General features: G+C 44.1%; 1 protein-coding gene across 2 annotated transcripts; it reads left to right on the top strand.

The window, feature by feature from the left end:
* The first annotated feature begins 1,035 nt into the window (after nucleotides 1-1,035).
* LOC138638395 (dnaJ homolog subfamily A member 1-like) lies at nucleotides 1,036-15,942 on the top strand. Of its 2 annotated transcripts, none has more exons than XM_069727643.1 (8): nucleotides 1,036-1,166; nucleotides 5,375-5,507; nucleotides 5,648-5,828; nucleotides 5,947-6,051; nucleotides 6,489-6,716; nucleotides 13,173-13,403; nucleotides 14,502-14,602; nucleotides 15,026-15,942. In XM_069727643.1, the coding sequence occupies exons 2-8, from the start codon at nucleotides 5,376-5,378 to the stop codon at nucleotides 15,248-15,250; spliced, it is 1,203 nt and encodes a 400-aa protein (XP_069583744.1). In that variant the 5' UTR covers nucleotides 1,036-1,166; nucleotide 5,375; the 3' UTR covers nucleotides 15,251-15,942. The 2 variants fall into 2 exon arrangements, with proteins under 2 accessions (XP_069583744.1, XP_069583753.1); XM_069727652.1 differs by having other exon boundaries at nucleotides 1,051-1,166; nucleotides 5,357-5,507.
* Nucleotides 15,943-16,806: the final 864 nt, after the last annotated feature.

Raw genomic sequence — 16,806 nt, 5'->3', positions numbered from 1 at the left:
CTTATCTTATAGGCTAATTTTGGGGTGACAGATTCCCTTTAATTCCACATTGGGATACGTGGACAAACTTTTGGTGTAAATACGGTGACTAAAAATGACAAAATAAAACTAAAAAATTTTATGTAAAATTTTTTAAGAACCCAAAATAAAGGAATGAAAAATATATATGGTGTCTCTGCGTCTGAAATAAATTAACCTGTATAAAAAATGCCATAAAAAATTAAACTGAAAAAATTATTTTTGTTTTGGTTGCCGTACCTCCCCCCAAAAAATATGGCAAAAAAACAAAACAGAATATAGGCAAAAATGTCAGGTCCGTTGTGCCGCCATCACTGGCAAAATAAGCCTAGAATATGGGCAAACAAAGTTTTTCAGAAAAGTTAAGATTTTTATTTAAAAAATATAAAAGAATACAACAAAAATGTGGCAACGACCTAAAGAGTTATGTTTCCAGCAATGTTTTCAAGCAGTGGTGAAAACGCGTGTTTTTTTTTTATTATTTCACCGCACTTCGAATGTTTTTCAGCACATCACGTGGTAAAATGAATGGCGTCGTACAAAACTACGATTCGTCCAGCAATAAATGAGCCCTCACACGGCGGAAAAAACACATAAGTTACAGATGTCGGAAGAACAAAAGCGTAAAAAATGAAGACTCTGAGGTAAAGTGTGTGGCAGTGTCTCCCTGCGTCACCTCCGAGCGGAGTATGAGGAGATTTTATAACTGCGCAAAAGCGGCGCGCATTTTATAGAGTGGGCGTAGTCACTGGGGGGGGGGGTGAGAGGTGGGTGATTCCAGAGGGTTCCATAAGAAAGGCGGGAGATTAGAAAGACGATGACGTATAGGATATGGGCGTGGTTTCAACCCTGTTTTCCTGTGATTGGCCGTTAGACATGGACCAAAGCCATCGGGATGTGAAACTCAGTGGGGCGTGGTTATAATGGAGGCGCGGCTTATTTGCACGTATTAATTCTTGGAGCCTGCAAAGGAGGCGTGGTTTAGAACGTAGACAGTCAGCTAAAAGGTGTGACGGTGGGCTGGATATCGTCGTAAAGGAGGCGTGGTAGCGTTTCCAGAGAGTTCCGAGAGGAATTAAAGGTACAGGCGCAGGGTGTTGGTGAGCTGTGACGTGTGTAACTGGATTGGACTGGGGGTCGGGCTACAGGTAAGAAGGATCCCCCCAAAATATGTTATAGTAGTATGATCACAGTGCGCGAGCCCAAGAGCTAGCACTCTGTCGTCACGTGATCAGTGAGGCTGTGGATTATGGCTGTCTGCTCTCTCTAGGTCACGTGGACACTCTAAAATCTATAGGGGTATCAGGTGTGCAGGTTGTCCTGTGGACACTAAGGAATCTATAGGGATATCATAAGTGTGCAGGCTGTCCCGTGGACACTAAGGAATCTATAGGGGTATCATAGGTGTGCAGGCTGTCCTGTGAACACTCTAAAATCTATAGGGGTATCAGGTGTGCAGGTTGTCCTGTGGACACTAAGGAATCTATAGGGATATCATAAGTGTGCAGGTTGTCCCGTGGACACTAAGGAATCTATAGGGGTATCAGGTGTGCAGGTTGTCCTGTGGACACTAAGGAATCTATAGGGATATCATAAGTGTGCAGGTTGTCCCGTGGACACTAAGGAATCTATAGGGGTATCAGGTGTGCAGGTTGTCCTGTGGACACTAAGGAATCTATAGGGATATCATAAGTGTGCAGGTTGTCCCGTGGACACTAAGGAATCTATAGGGGTATCAGGTGTGCAGGTTGTCCCGTGGACACTAAGGAATCTATAGGGGTATCATAGGTGTGCAGGCTGTCCTGTGGACACTATAAAATCTATAGGGGAATCATAGGTGTGCAGGTTATCCCGGGGACACTAAGGAATCTATAGGGGTATCATAGGTGTGCAGGCTGTCCCACGGACACTGTGGAATGTATAGGGATATCATAGGTTTGCAGGCTGTCCCGTGGACACTAAGGAATCTATAGGGGTATCATAGGTGTGCAGGCTGTCCCACGGACACTGTGGAATGTATAGGGATATCATAGGTTTGCAGGCTGTCCCGTGGACACTTAAGGAATCTATAGGGGTATCATAGGTGTGCAGGCTGTCCTGTGGACACTATAAAATCTATAGGGGAATCAGGTGTGCAGGCTATCCCGGGGACACTAAGGAATCTATAGGGGTATCATAGGTGTGCAGGCTGCCCCGTGGACACTAAGGAATCTATAGGGGTATCATAGGTGTGCAGGCTGCCCCGTGGACACTAAGGAATCTATAGGGGTATCATAGGTGTGCAGGCTGTCCTGTGGACACTGTAGAATCTATAGGGGTATCATAGGTGTGCAGGCTGTCCTGTGGACACTGTAGAATCTATAGGGGTATCATAGATGTGCAGGCTATCCTGTGGACACACTGTATAATCTATAGGGGTATCATAGATGTGCAGGCTGTCCTGTGGACACTAAGGAATCTATAGTGGTATCATAGATGTGCAGGCTGTCATGTGGACATTAAGGAATCTATAGTGGTATCATAGATGTGCAGGCTGTCATGTGGACATTAAGGAATCTATAGTGGTATCATAGATGTGCAGGCTGTCATGTGGACATTAAGGAATCTATAGTGGTATCATAGATGTGCAGGCTGTCCTGTGGACACACTAAGGAATCTATAGGGGTATCAATTCATAGGTGTGCAGGCTGTCATGTCGACACTAAGGGTGCGTGTCCACTGTCCGGATTTACGGTGCTTTGGATGGAGTGGAAAACCCGTGCCGCCCCCTTCTGTACGCGCAGTGATTCCGGATGTGTTCATTGCACACATCTGGAATCTTCGCACCCTATACATAGGACCCTGCTATTTGCCTTGCAGCGACTGAGCGTCGCCGCAAGGTACACAGACATGCTGCATGTCCGGTTATGCAGGGCCGCCAGGTGCGTGTTCGCACGTATAGTGGAGACGGGATTTCATAAAATCCCCGCCACTATGCTGTAACATCTGGATGCTGCCGGTTGAACGCTGCGGTTGTACACCGCGTTCAATCCATAGGCGGTCATGTGGACACGAAGGAATCTATAGTGGTACTATAGGTGCAGGCTGTCATGTGGCACACTATAAAATCTATAGGTATCAGATGTGCAGGCTGTCATGAACACTAAGGAACCTGTAGGGTTAGAATAGGTGTAGGCTGTTATGCCGACACTATAGATTCTATAGGGTATCATAGGTGTGAAGGCTGTCACGTGGACACTAATGAACCTAGGGGTATCATAAGTGTGGGCTGTCATGTGAGCACATTATAGAATGAGTATTTTAGGTATGAACTGTCATGTGGACACTATAGAAATCTGGAAGGAGATGTCACTCATGTGCTGCTGATGTATCCACAAAAAATCAAATGGAAGGAAGATTATAACATTTTTTACAGGTTTACACAGTCAACACGTTTTAGGGCCACTCAGGACCTCTTCATCAGGACTGAAACCACTGAGTCTTCTGTCCTGATGAAGAGGTTCTGCATGGCCTCGAAACCCATTGTGGGCTGTCATGTGGACACACTGTACTCTATAGGAACATCTTAGGTGTGGGCTGATAATAATAATAATAATAATAATTATTATTATTATTTTATTATTAATATTATTATTATTATTATTTATTTACGGTATATAGCACCATTGATTCCATGGTGCTGTACATGAGAAGGGGTTACATCAAAAAACAAATATCACTCACAGTAACAAACTAACAACTACAGACTGGTACAGATGGAAGAGGACCCTGCCCTTGTGGGCTTACATTCTACAGTCATGTGAACACACTATAGAATCTATAGGGGCATCATAGGTGTGGGATGTCATGTGGACACACTGTAGTAGTTTTTTAGTTGTGGACTGTCATGTGAACACTATAGGGGTATCTCAGGTGCAGGCTGTCATGTGGACACTATAGAATCTATAGGGGTATCTTAGGTGTGTGCTATCATCTGGACACTCATAAATGTTTGTAGCCAGCTCATATATGGGAACAACTTCTAGGAACTGCCTCCTCAATATTGGGCGGGGAGGGGTGACACTCATGGGAACTAGGTTTCTGCTAGAACTGGTTCTGCGGTTTCCGCCTTCGTTTCCTGTTTTCTTTTCATATTGTAAACGTAGAAGGATAGTTCTGAAACTTTCCAAGATCTCTGTTTGCTGTCAGTGAACAGAATGCGATTGTAACAGATTCTCAACTGTGATAAGTTGGGTGCAAAGGCTTTATTATTCATGATGTGGTAATCTGAACCGACACATTGCCTTTCTCAGCGTAGTGGCCATGGATGGTGCAGCAGCTCACTCCCATGTAAGTGAATGAGATGCATCTGCAGTACCGTTCTCTGCCACAATATAATGTATAGCGCTGTGCCCACTCGCTGGCTGTATTATAACTCCGCTCCTGATAAAGCTCCCCTTCCACCTCGATCTCCCACTTTGGAGCATCATTTATATTTTCCTTTCTTTAGTAGCCAGACGGACCCATATAGTCTGAACCTGGTGTTGTCTGTGTAAGGCCATCAGGGGGGACTAGGAAACATGATGATGGCTCCAGCTGCAGTTATGTTTCGCCTGATTGCACCCTCTGGTGCTCTATTAAATGTAAAGTCCATTTAAATTCTTTACAGTAGACTGGGTGGTCTCATACGCCAGTGGGTAATTATACTCCGTGTCTTCTAGTCTGCTAGTGTGTAATACTCCTATATACAGTGTGCCTATAAATGATCACTGCTGTGTATATTGGCTCCTGATAAAGCTCCTGTTTTGCCTCAGTTGCCACTTTTGGGCAGGATTTACCCATTCCATTTTGACCCATGTGTCCCGGGATATCTGGGGCTGTTGGGAATTATGTATTAGAGATGGTAAACTTCTTTTAATCCAGAATCCCTACCACAATATACTGATAAGAGTTGTAGTCTTCACAGGTTTTGTACTGTAGTCTGACCCTAAAAACTCCATCTCCCATAATGCAGTATGTGGCGGTTAGAACTGACCGGATTGGAGATTGCACAGTTAAACCCCTTAGATGCGCACTAGAGTGACCATAGCATCTAAGCGGTTAGATGCCTGTAGCAATGGCTGGGTGATAATGCACAGCTAGGGATTTAAAGGGGTTGTCCAGGACTGAGATATCAATGACCTATCTTTATCAGATTCGTGGGGGTCCAACACCAGACACCCCCTATGATCAGTTGACTAAAGGATCTTCGGTCAACAGAAGTACATAGTGTACGGAGGACCGGTGCCATGTGCGAGACCCCCATTGATCTGACATTGATGACCCATTCTGAGGTTGTAGATCCCTAATTCTCTCACAGTGCAATATATTTCTGCAGGATGGTGAAGGAAACAGCCTATTACGACATTCTGGGGGTCCCTCCAGCCGCCTCCTTCGAGCAGATAAAGAGGGCGTTCAGGCGCCTGGCGTTAAAGTATCACCCAGATAAGAACCCCAATGCTGGAGAAAAGGTAAGATGGTGTCGCAACTTCGATATAGAGCCATTATTAGACTTCGACGCAGGTTTGGATGTGACTGGAGGATGAACCTTTATTTTTTTAAAAGGCTGGCTCAATAAAGTCACTCCATTTTTATTTTATTTTTTTTATAGTTCAACCAAATTTCCAAAGCCTATGAGGTGCTGTCCGATTCCCACAAGAGAGACCTGTACGACCACGGCGGAGAGTCTGGGTTGAAAGACGGTCAAAGGAGCCATCATGGCTCGCCTATGGACATATTCAGCGTCTTCTTCGGTGGTGGCTCCAGAAGTCAATCCCAAGGTGACAGGAAAGGTAAAGGAGAGGGACTGGGCCGGAAAAATGAGGTGTTTCATCAGTCTCATTCACTGACCGCAAGCAGAGATCTGGGAAACCATGAATTCAGGATTGCGTGTCTGTCAACTGTTCTCAGGTAAAACCGTCACCCATCATCTGGTGGTCTCCTTGGAGGATCTGTACAATGGCGCCACCCGGAGACTCTCCCTCCAGAAGAACGTCATCTGCCCAAAGTGTCAAGGTGAAGTATTGTGGAATATGGAAGTACAAAGATGGCAGTGAAAATGGTGTACAGTATTACAGGTTAACACCTTAGATGCCACAGTCACTACATCTGCCACAGGGTGTCAATGGCTTGATATGGCAGGTGGGGCACTAACCATGGCTGCCATCATATTACACCTATTGGTCCCTGCCAGGGGAAGGTACCAACGGGAGATACCCGTGTGACACTGCAGCTTAATACTCTGCAATACAGAAGTATTGCAGTGTATCATATGAGGTCCAGTCAATACAGGTTCCTTTGTGGGACTTTAACCATTAAAAAAAACATTCTGTTTTGTTTGTTTTTTCTCCTGGAAAAAGAAAATGCTTCAATATGTAATAAATCTTAAAATCAATCTCCGTAATTATCTTTAATTTGCTTGTGTACTAACCCTTTAATTGCTAATTATGTAGGGTTCGGGGCCCGGCATGGAGCAGGGGTCCAGTGTCCCAAGTGTCGTGGAAGTGGAATGGAAACACACCTCTTAGGACAAATGCCAGGATTGATGCACACCCTGCAGACCACGTGTTCTGAATGCCGCGGAGAGGGCAAATGTATCAGGTCACGAGATCGATGCCGCGACTGCAGCGGCCAGAAGGTGATCAGGGAGAAAAAGATATTGACCGTGCACATAGACAAAGGTCAGTGCTCACCTGCTAAGGACTGCGGCGGAAGCAGTTAATTGTCGGTGACTTTTTACAGTCGTCCTCTTTAGATCTGTTTGCTGTCAGGGAATGGAAACCTTTACAGTTTGCTCAGAGGGAAGGGGGTTAAGGACATAACTTATTTTAAAGGGAACCTGTCACCTCAAATTGGTGGGCTATTTAAGTGACTTTTTACCTGTCCGATGGGTGGCGTTTCATCTTCATTTCTCCACCCTATCCGCCCCTGTTGTCCACAATGTTAGTGAATTAGAGCACTTGTGCACCATAGTTGGCGCGTGAGCAATGCAATCTTCGGTCGCGCACGCGCGGTATGCTTTGCCCAACTGCGGGCAAAGCCGAAAAGCATTTTTGCGCATGCGCCCGCGCACTATGTCCCGCAACACGGCAAAATACTTCCGGGACATAGTGCCGGCACATGTGCAATAATGCTTTTCGGCTTTCTAAGAACTGGCCCAATATTTATGGACATAACTGTTTATCACTCATGGTAATTCTGCTTAAAGGGAACCTGTCACCTGAATTTGGCGGGACTGGTTTGATCTGACACAGTGCTCTGCAAAGTGATCTGACCCTATAACATGATGCCCCCCCCCCCCCTTCCTGGGGCAATGTTATAAAGTAAAAAACAAATATTCACATATGTTAAAAATAAATAAAATAAAATAAGCACACATATTTAGTAGCGCCACATCCATAACGACCCGACCTATAAAACTGTCCCACTAGTCAACCTCTTCAGTGATCACCGTTTAAAAAAAAAAGAGGCACTTTATCATATCCCCTCCCCCCCCCCCCCAAAAAAAAAAAAAAGAAACTCATGAATAGCTGGTTTTTGGTCATTCTGCCTCACATAAATCGGAATAAAAAGAAATCAAGAAATGTCACGTGCCCGAAAATGTTACCAATAAAAACGTCAACTCGTCCCGCAAAAAGCAAGACCTCACATGACTCTGTGGACTCAAATATGGAAAAATTATAGCTCTCAAAATGTGGTAACGCAAAAACTTTTTTTTGCAATAAAAAGCGTCTTTTAGTGTGTGACAGCTGCCAATCATAAAAATCTGCTAAAAAGCCCACTATAAAAGTAAATCAAACCCCCTTCATCACCCCCTTAGCTGGGAAAAAATAATAAAATTAAAAAAATGTATTTATTTCCTTTTTCCCATTAGTGTTGGGGCTACGGTTAGGGTTTGGATTACATTTACGGTTGGGATTAGGGATAGGGGTATGTGAGGGTTAGGGTTGTGCGTAGGGTTGGGATTAGGGTTAGGGGTGTGTCAGGGTTAGAGGTGTGGTTAGGGTTACCGTTGGGATTAGGGTTAGGGGTGTGTTTGGATTAGGGTTTCAGTTATAATTGGGGGTTTCCACTGTTTAGGCACATCAGGGGCTCTCCAAACGCGACATGGCGTCCGATCTCAATTCCAGCCAATTATGCGTTGAAAAAGTAAAACCGTGCTCCTTCCCTTCCGAGCTCTCCCGTGCGCCCCTAACATATGGGGTATCGACATACTCAGGACAAATTGGACACCAACTTTTGGTTTCCAATTTCTCTTGTTACCCTTGGGAAAATAAAAATTTGGGCGGCTAAAAAAAACATTTTTGTTGAAGAAAAATTATTTATTTTCACAGCTCTGCATTATAAACTGTAGTGGGAGGTTCAAAGTTTCACAACACATCTAGATAAGTTCCTTGGGGGGTCTAGTTTCCAATATGGGGTCACTTGTGGGGGGTTTCTACTGTTTAGGTACATCAGGGGCTCTGCAATCGCAATGTGACGCTTGCAGACCATTCCATCTAAGTCTGCATTCCAAATGGCGCTCCCTCCCTTCCGAGCTCTGCCATGCGCCCAAACAGTGGTTTACCCCCACATATGGGGTATCGGTGTACTCAGGACAAATTGTACAACAACTTTTGGGGTCAATTTTCTCCTGTTACCCTTGGTAAAATAAAACAAATTGGAGCTGAAGTAAATTTTTTGTGAAAGTTAAATGTTTGGTTTTTTTTTTTTTTAAAAAATGTTCCAAAAATTCCTGTGACACACCTGAAGGGTTAATAAACTTCTTGATTGTGGTTTTGAGCACCTTGAGGGCTGCAGTTTTTAGAATGGTGTCACACTTGGGCATTCTATCATATAGACCCCTCAAAGTGACTTCAAATGTGATGTGGTCCCTAAAAAAAAAAATGGTGTTGTAAAAATGAGAAATTGCTGGTCAACTTAAAACCCTTATCACTCCCTAATAATAAACAAAAAAATTTTGGGTTCCAAAATTGTGCTGATGTAAAGTAGACATGTGGGAAATGTTACTTATTAAGTATTTTGTGTGACATATCTCTGTGATTTAATTGCATAAAAATTCAAGGTTGGAAAATTGTGAAATTTTCACCAAATTTACATTTTTTTCCCCACAAATATACGAAGATAATATCATCAAAGAAATTTTACCACTATCATGAAGTACAATGTCACAAGAAAACATTGTCAGAATCATCAGGATCCGTTAAAGCGTTCCAGAGTTATAACCTCATAAAGGGACAGTGGTCAGAATTGTAAAAATTGGCCCGGTCATCAACGTGCAAACCACCCTTGGGGGTAAAGGGGTTAACCTTTTGTGCAGCATTATATGGGATGTATTTTAATATGGAGCCCATCATGAACTGTATGGAGCATTATATGGGGCTCCTGATTCAATATGGATATTCAAAAACACTTAACCTACTGATGTCTCAATGAATTTTACTTTTATTGGTATCTATTTTTATTTGTGAAATTTACCTGTAGCTGCCGCATTTTCCACCCTAGGCTTATACTCGAGTCATTAAGTTTTTCCAGTTTTTTTTTTTTTTTTTTTTTGCAAAATTAGGGGGGTCGGCTTATACTCGGGTCGGCTGTACAGTACTGCCTTGCCATATGGAGTGACTCAGAATGGAGCACTATTTGCCTTCTGTAGCACAGATTTTCCTAGACTAGTTAGTTCCATGCAAAGAGCCCCTAAGAGCTAGAAAAGCAGAATCTTCCCCCCCCCCCTCCTCCTTAAGTGACCCCATTTTGGAAATTATACCCCTTTGGGAATTATCTACAGATGTAGTGACTATTTTGACTCCATGGGTGTTTTCCAGAAACAGGCAGCAGTGAATGTTGTTGATTGAAAACTGCCGTTGTAGTGCCCAGTATGTTATGCCCAGCCCGTGCTTCTGGAGACACGCACATGTAAATTAGGTGGGCTCTCATCACTACAGAAATGCCAAAAATGTGGGCTCTAAATGTGGTTTAGACACACTGGGTGCTCAGAAGGGAGGAGGGCATTTGGATTTGGGAGTGAATGAAGAATTTTCTGAATTTCTTTTAGCGGGTGAGGAGCCATTTTGCTTTTCCAGAGCCTTTGTATTACCAGTAATTTGAAAGCCCCCTATATTTCCGTTAACAGGTGATGGACCTGAGTGGGGACTTGCTCTTTTGTGGATTGAGTTGAAGCTTTTATTTGGAACATTTTACATAACGTTAGGGATCACAGTTATCTAGCGCTCTACACTGAGCACTTTTGGGTTTTCCATCTAAATCTGAGTGACGTGACAGAGGATACCCCTGAGGGATCCATTCACTATAATGAGGCAGCAGATATACTCTGGAATCCATCTGGCCTGTGTTCAGCAGTGTCCTTTGCACAAAAATGGCACTTATGCAATCCTAAAAATACGGACACCACCAGGTCAGTACGATTAGGGATACCTCATTTACATAGTTTTTTTTTTTTAATGTTTTGACGCTTTTATACTTATTTTTTCTATAAAAAAAAAAAATAAAAAAAATTCTTTTGCATAGCTTTTATTCTGAGTGCTATAATTTTTTTTTTTTTTGCTGATCGAGCTGTATGGTGGCTTGTTTTTTGTAGGACAAGCATTGTTAAAGCATTGTCTTTTGCCTCGTGTTTTTTTTTTTTCTGTTCACTGAAGGGGTTAACTATTGGTACAGTTCTATAGAGCGGATCGTTAGTCGCGGTGATACCAAATTTGTGTACTTTTATTGTTTTCTTATTTACATGTATTTATTGGAAAATATATTTTTCCAAAAGTTGAGGCAGCACACCAAATCCAAAGTTACAAGGTACTTTTTAATAGCCCATGTGGCAACATTTTAGGTCCTGGGTACAGACCTTTCTCAAGCTTTTTTTGATAAGTATATACTAGGACCGGTATGCACCTGTGAGGCATCTGTACCCTACCTCTTAACTGTGCTTTTTTTTTTTTTTTTTTTTTTTTTTTTTTCCTTTAGGGTTTAAAAAAAAAAAAAAAAATTTCCACTTTTTTTTTTCATTGTCCTAGGATGGGACATCATTGTATGGTGTCAGATAGCTGATCTGACACTCTGCACTGCAGAATATCACATCGGGATCTGACAGGCAGGGAAGGAGGCAGGCCCTCACCTTCCCTGAAGGATCCCATGGCCAACTTAAGGCCGGGGGTCTCCATGGAGACCATCAGGACAACGTGATCGCATTGCGTTGTCCTGATAGAAGCAGGCATGGCACTGATTCCCTGCACGATGCTCCTCTACGCCGCTGTCACTACTGACAACGGCATCAGAGGGGTTAAATTGCCTGGAATCAGTTCTAGCACCGATCGTGGACGTTGTTGCAGGGTGTCGGCTCACACAGCGGACACCTGCACGCGATCGGCACGGCGCTCCGCGTGAGGCTGCACGATCGCAGCGCCATACATATACTGCTGTTTTCAGGAACGCAGCTTCTGCAAAGCAGTATATGTATGGCGCATGTCGGGAATGGGTTAAAGAGGTCCAGTCGCCAAGTGAAAAGTGGCCAGTCTTTTATCATGTTGTTCCTGCCTATTCCCTGAGTATCCTGTTTATTTAGTTAAAATCCGTATCATGAATCGGTGGTGATGGGTTGCCTGGTTCTTTCCTGAAGGGGATATATTTCTATTCCACTTCCCAGTTCTGGTTAGAAACTTGTAGCTCTATGGCGCAACCCCTCACCCTCAGGTCAGACAGGGAACTGCGCCTAGGATAATCAGTCGCCAGAAAGCCTGCCTTGCTATGTATTGGCTATTGGGCACGCTGCAGCGAGGGCAATATAACTACTCCCACACAGGCAGGAGCAATAATTATCAACGCTGTCCGTCGCTGCCAGTTTTCCCAAAGGCTCAGGACACTTCCGCTGCCACCAGCTCTTATTTCTTAATTAATAATGGGTCAGGAGCCAACCCAATTAGTAATGTAATTTACTTCATAGGACGCGAAAGTATATTATATAGAGCAAGGAGAAACTAAGCTAGTAATTTTATTTATTTTACTCCAAAAGTAGGCAGTGTTTACAAAAGTATAAAAAAGATTATAAAAGGAAACAATTATCGTATCTATAGACAACTACAAAATAAAAGGGATTAAAAGAAAAGGAAACTTGCAGTTCTCTCATCATGGCTGACCATGTGTCTGGGGGGAGGGGTGACTTCAAAATGCATCAGAGCGTCTCAGCTAGCTTCCTGGACAAAGACTAGTGCAAAATGAGGTCTCCCTGTCTTTATACCTGTGCCCAAAACCAAGGCACTCCTCCTGTGCTGACCTTACTAGGAGGCTGAGTACTCCCCTTTCTGAAAGATATGAAAAACCATCTCTAAACCGATCTCTGTTTATGAACCGCATAGAAGGACAACACCATTATCATTATGCTCAGCGTGACATGGGGGTTCATTTAAGTATAAACATGAAGTGGATACTTGACCTGCTTACAGAGAAATATGTTCCTTGAATTTCGTTGGGTTTTGATCCTAGAGATTTCAGTGGGATATAGATCTATCGGTGGACATCCAGAATATGTAACTTTTATATCTCTCACTAATCGGTGCCATTATACGTAACTTTTCAAGAACAAAAGTCCCCATGCAGTTTGAAAGCTGCTTTACCAGTTTTAGCTGGTATCAGGCGAGAGGGGAGATGAAGGGTTTAGAATTAGAGCTGACAGGCAGAGTGAGAAGAAGGATTTTCTAGGCAGTGAAGGAGGGAGGGTTAGAAAGCCCACAGCGCGTGTCTGGGCCACATGTCGTTCACAAAGCAGGAAGATGCAGCAGCCTTGAATGTGTGTGTATATTCATGACAATCCGCCATTCTCTTCCAGAGATGGTGGCGTTTTTATATGCACATAGGATCCTCTGGGGTGTGTCTTTAGGCTCTGTGAGTACCACCCTCTTGGTAAAAGCCATAAAAATTAGTACTAAAATTGAAGAAAAAAAAAAGGCCCATATCTCTGGGAGGGTATTGCTGATTTTGAAAAAACAAAAAACGATAACTCGGGGGAGCATTGGGAATGAAACCAGAGGAAATACTGGCCACTTTTGACTTGGTAACAGAATCTCTTTAAAGGTACAGTACACCTTTTCAAGGCAAATTTTACTATAAATGTTGACTTTGCATCTCCTCAGGGATGAAGAGCAGACAAAAGCTCATCTTTCACGAGGAGGGAGACCAGTCACCAGGCCTACACCCCGGGGATATCATCATCATCTTAGAGCAGAAGAAGCACCCTGTTTTTCAGAGGAAAGACAATGATCTGGTCATGAGCATGGAAATCGGCCTGGCAGATGCCCTCTGTGCCTGCAGACAGAAGGTTGAGACACTAGATGGAAGAACGATCCTCGTCACTTCACGGCGTGGTATAGTATATACTAGGGAGGTGGGGAATGATTTTTCTCAAAGGAGAACCACACTTGAATGGTTTTTTTTCTTCAAAATGGATACTGCCAACTAGTGCTTGCAATTACGAGCACTTTTGCATTTACTGCCCGTTACAAGTCTTGTACAGTTTTGAGATCTTAACACTTTTTTGTTTTTAGCACATTGCATTGGAGACCGACCACCTCTGTTGGGGATCTTTCACACGTCGGTGTTTCCCGTATGTGTGGTGCGGTTTCACATGCACTGGAGATACTTACACAGGTAGAGCCATTCAAGTGAATGGGTCTGTGCACACGTCAGCGTGCTTCCCTGGAACGTGTGTCCGTGGGCAAAACATGCCGACATGTCATGTGTGTGTTTTTTTTTTTTTTTTTTTTAACAGCAGCACGGTCCGGAAAACGTTCCGCACAGACACACGCCTGGGAATCAGCGATACTGTTTGGGCTGTACCCCGGCAAGAGGTGCTGAGCCCCTGCTAGAGCTGATCGCAGCGCGGTGCAGGGGAGAATGAGATCCGTCTTCAGCACCTGTAGCCGGGGAACAGCGCTAACAGTAGCGCTGCTTCCCAGGCACCAGTACCTGTCACACTGATGCAACACATGGACAGCACACAGATGCCACAAGTATGACACCCATGGACACTGTTATCTCCGGCACCAGAAATATCAGGACGTGTGAAAGAGCCCTTAGACAGCAGAACATGTGCAGGGCTTAGAACCTCTTTTCTATTGAGCTTGGAAGCACTGTTTTGAAGTTGGCCAGAACCCTTTGAGCACGTTGTTACCTCCTAATCCTGACCAACTTCAGTGCTGAGCTTACCAAGCTAGACCACAGTCGGTGTCCTAGATAACAAGTTGTGTAAAACAGAAAATTGTTAATATCTGAAGAATGCCTGCAAATTTTAACAAACAGTAAATTGGAAAAGTGTTTGGATATTGCTGATACTGCTTGTAAATCTATATACAGTATTAAGATGGGAAGAAAACCATTTACAGTCCACACTTTTTGAGAAAATTAATGGATAATGTTACTTGCAGGTGTATATCCCTTTAAATAATGTCCTTTTTTTGATTTAGGTAAAGTGATCCGTCCTGGGGATATCAAGTGCATCCCAAATGAAGGAATGCCCGTATATCGAGATCCATTCGTGAAAGGGAATCTCCTCATTAATTTCCAGGTATATGAGCCGCTATAACATAAGCTATGGAAATTCTACACAGTAGCAGGGAATTGCTTAAACTTTTTACGTTGTTGATTAGTGATGAGTGAGTGAACTCGTTGCTTGGGTTTTCACAAGCACGCTCGGGTGACCTCCGAGTATTTGTTAGTGTTCGGAGATTTAGTTTTCATCGCCTCAGCTGACTGATTTACAGCTACAAGCCAGGCTGAGTACATGTGGGGGTTGCCTGGTTGCTAGGGAATCCTCACATGTAATCAAGCAGGCTAGTAGCTGTAAATCATTCAGCTGCCACGATGAAAACTAAATCTCCGAACACTAGCAAATACTCGGTCACCCGAGCGTACTCGGGAAAACCCGAGCAACGAGTATACTCGCTCATCACTAGTTTTGATATCTAACGTTTTCCATTGTTGGTTTCAGGTAAAATTTCCTGATCCTGGTTGGCTTCCAACAGAAAACCTGAAACAGCTACAAGACTTATTCCCATCCCGACCCAAACCAACCCTTCCAGGAGTCATTGAGGAGGTCACCTTGTCCAATTACGACCCTTCTGAAGACCACACTCGTGGAGGCAGAAGAGAAGCTTACGAGGAAGACCGGGTCGACGAGTCTTGCCACCATCCAATGCAGTGTCAAACTTCCTAGTCCACTGCCAGGGATCTTTTTGGTGGATCAAAAACTTTGTGAAGATAGTCCTAAGGTGACGGTGGCAGGGCATCTCCATTCTTGGTTTTCTCACTGACCTCATCCACCGTCTTCTAAAGACCAAAGGCTTCTTGACTCTACAAAGAGACCAACGTTATGATGGTGCTATGTCCTCAAAGACCATATCACGAAGTGGTGAGAAGACGTCTGAAGATCTGTTCACCAGTCGCCAATTTGATCTTCAAGTTGGACTGGTTAACGCTTCATAGCACATTAGTATGATTTTGAAGAGCGATTGGTAACCAGGTGCCCTCTTTCCTACTGTTTCTGTCATCCCTCTGATTTTCTAGCGCGACCTCGTTATTTATCTGTAGATGATGCATTCCACTGGATGAGAGCGTCTCCTGGACTTCAGCCATAGAGCCCGAGAAGAAGAAAGGAACTATTCGCTAGTAGTCTCTTCCGATGAGAGTGGCCACCAGCAGGAGACGACCGCCGTAGACCTTTTTAGGTGCATACAACAAGTCAAATGGACAGCAGGGTCCTGCGGTTTACTGCCCACAAGTGCAATACTGCTGATTCAGCAGCGACCAAGCAAGCTCCATGTCCAGAGGTGTTTACTGATCTGATGCAAACATGTCTTACTGGGGAACGCCGTGTTCTCACAATGTGAATAAATCTGATGAATTTTATTAATTCATCTGTGCTGATTTGTTGGTCCTGATTGATATCTGTGTGAACCCACCTGAAGAATAGTGAGTGCAGCTCTGGGGTATAATACAGGATGTAACTTAGGGTCAGCAATGTATGTACACAGTGACTGCACCAGCAGAATAGTGAGTGCAGCTCTGGAGTATAATACAGGATGTAACTCGGGATCAGTACAGGATCAGTAATGTAATGTATGTACACAATGACTGCGCCAGCAGAATAGTGAGTGCAGCTCTGGAGTATAATACAGGACATTGTACGTCCACATAATGTGTAATTTAAAATGTGTGCTTATAGGCAGTTCTGAAAATGATCACCAGGGGGCAGTATGTTACAACTTATGTATATTACATACATGCATTGCTATAAATATCAGGCCCTTAGTGGAATCTCCTAGTAGTGTGTCCTTCCTCATAAGCAGAAGACTAGGCATGCTTGGACTTTAGTGTGTACATGTAATCTTATTGCTGTGCTGTAATAACTGCTTGGACTTTGGGGTGGGTGACTGATAGGACCTGCTCAGTAGCGTAGCTACTGGGGGGCAGAGGGGGCCTTTGCCCCGTCACCTGAAGGGGCCCACCGGGAGATGCACTGAGGTGTCAGGGAGAGAGCAGCACTATGCCGGCTTCCCTGTCTGATAGACTCTGCACAGTGGCAGGCTACAGAGCCTCCGTCCCTGCAGTGTGCGAGGTGGTCTCACCCGAGGAGTCTCTTCCTGGCTGGGCTGGCAGCAGCTGCAGTTACTTTCTGGCTGTACATGCTTGGATTCGCTGAGGCACGCTGGGTCCTAATGCCCTCCTTGCATCTATCTGGACTAGTGATGAGCGAGTGTACTTGTTGCTCGG

The sequence above is a fragment of the Ranitomeya imitator genome, chromosome 1 (assembly GCF_032444005.1).
Source record: "Ranitomeya imitator isolate aRanImi1 chromosome 1, aRanImi1.pri, whole genome shotgun sequence".
Taxonomy (NCBI): Eukaryota; Metazoa; Chordata; class Amphibia; order Anura; family Dendrobatidae; genus Ranitomeya; species Ranitomeya imitator.
This window is presented reverse-complemented; position numbering and strand designations above follow the sequence as displayed.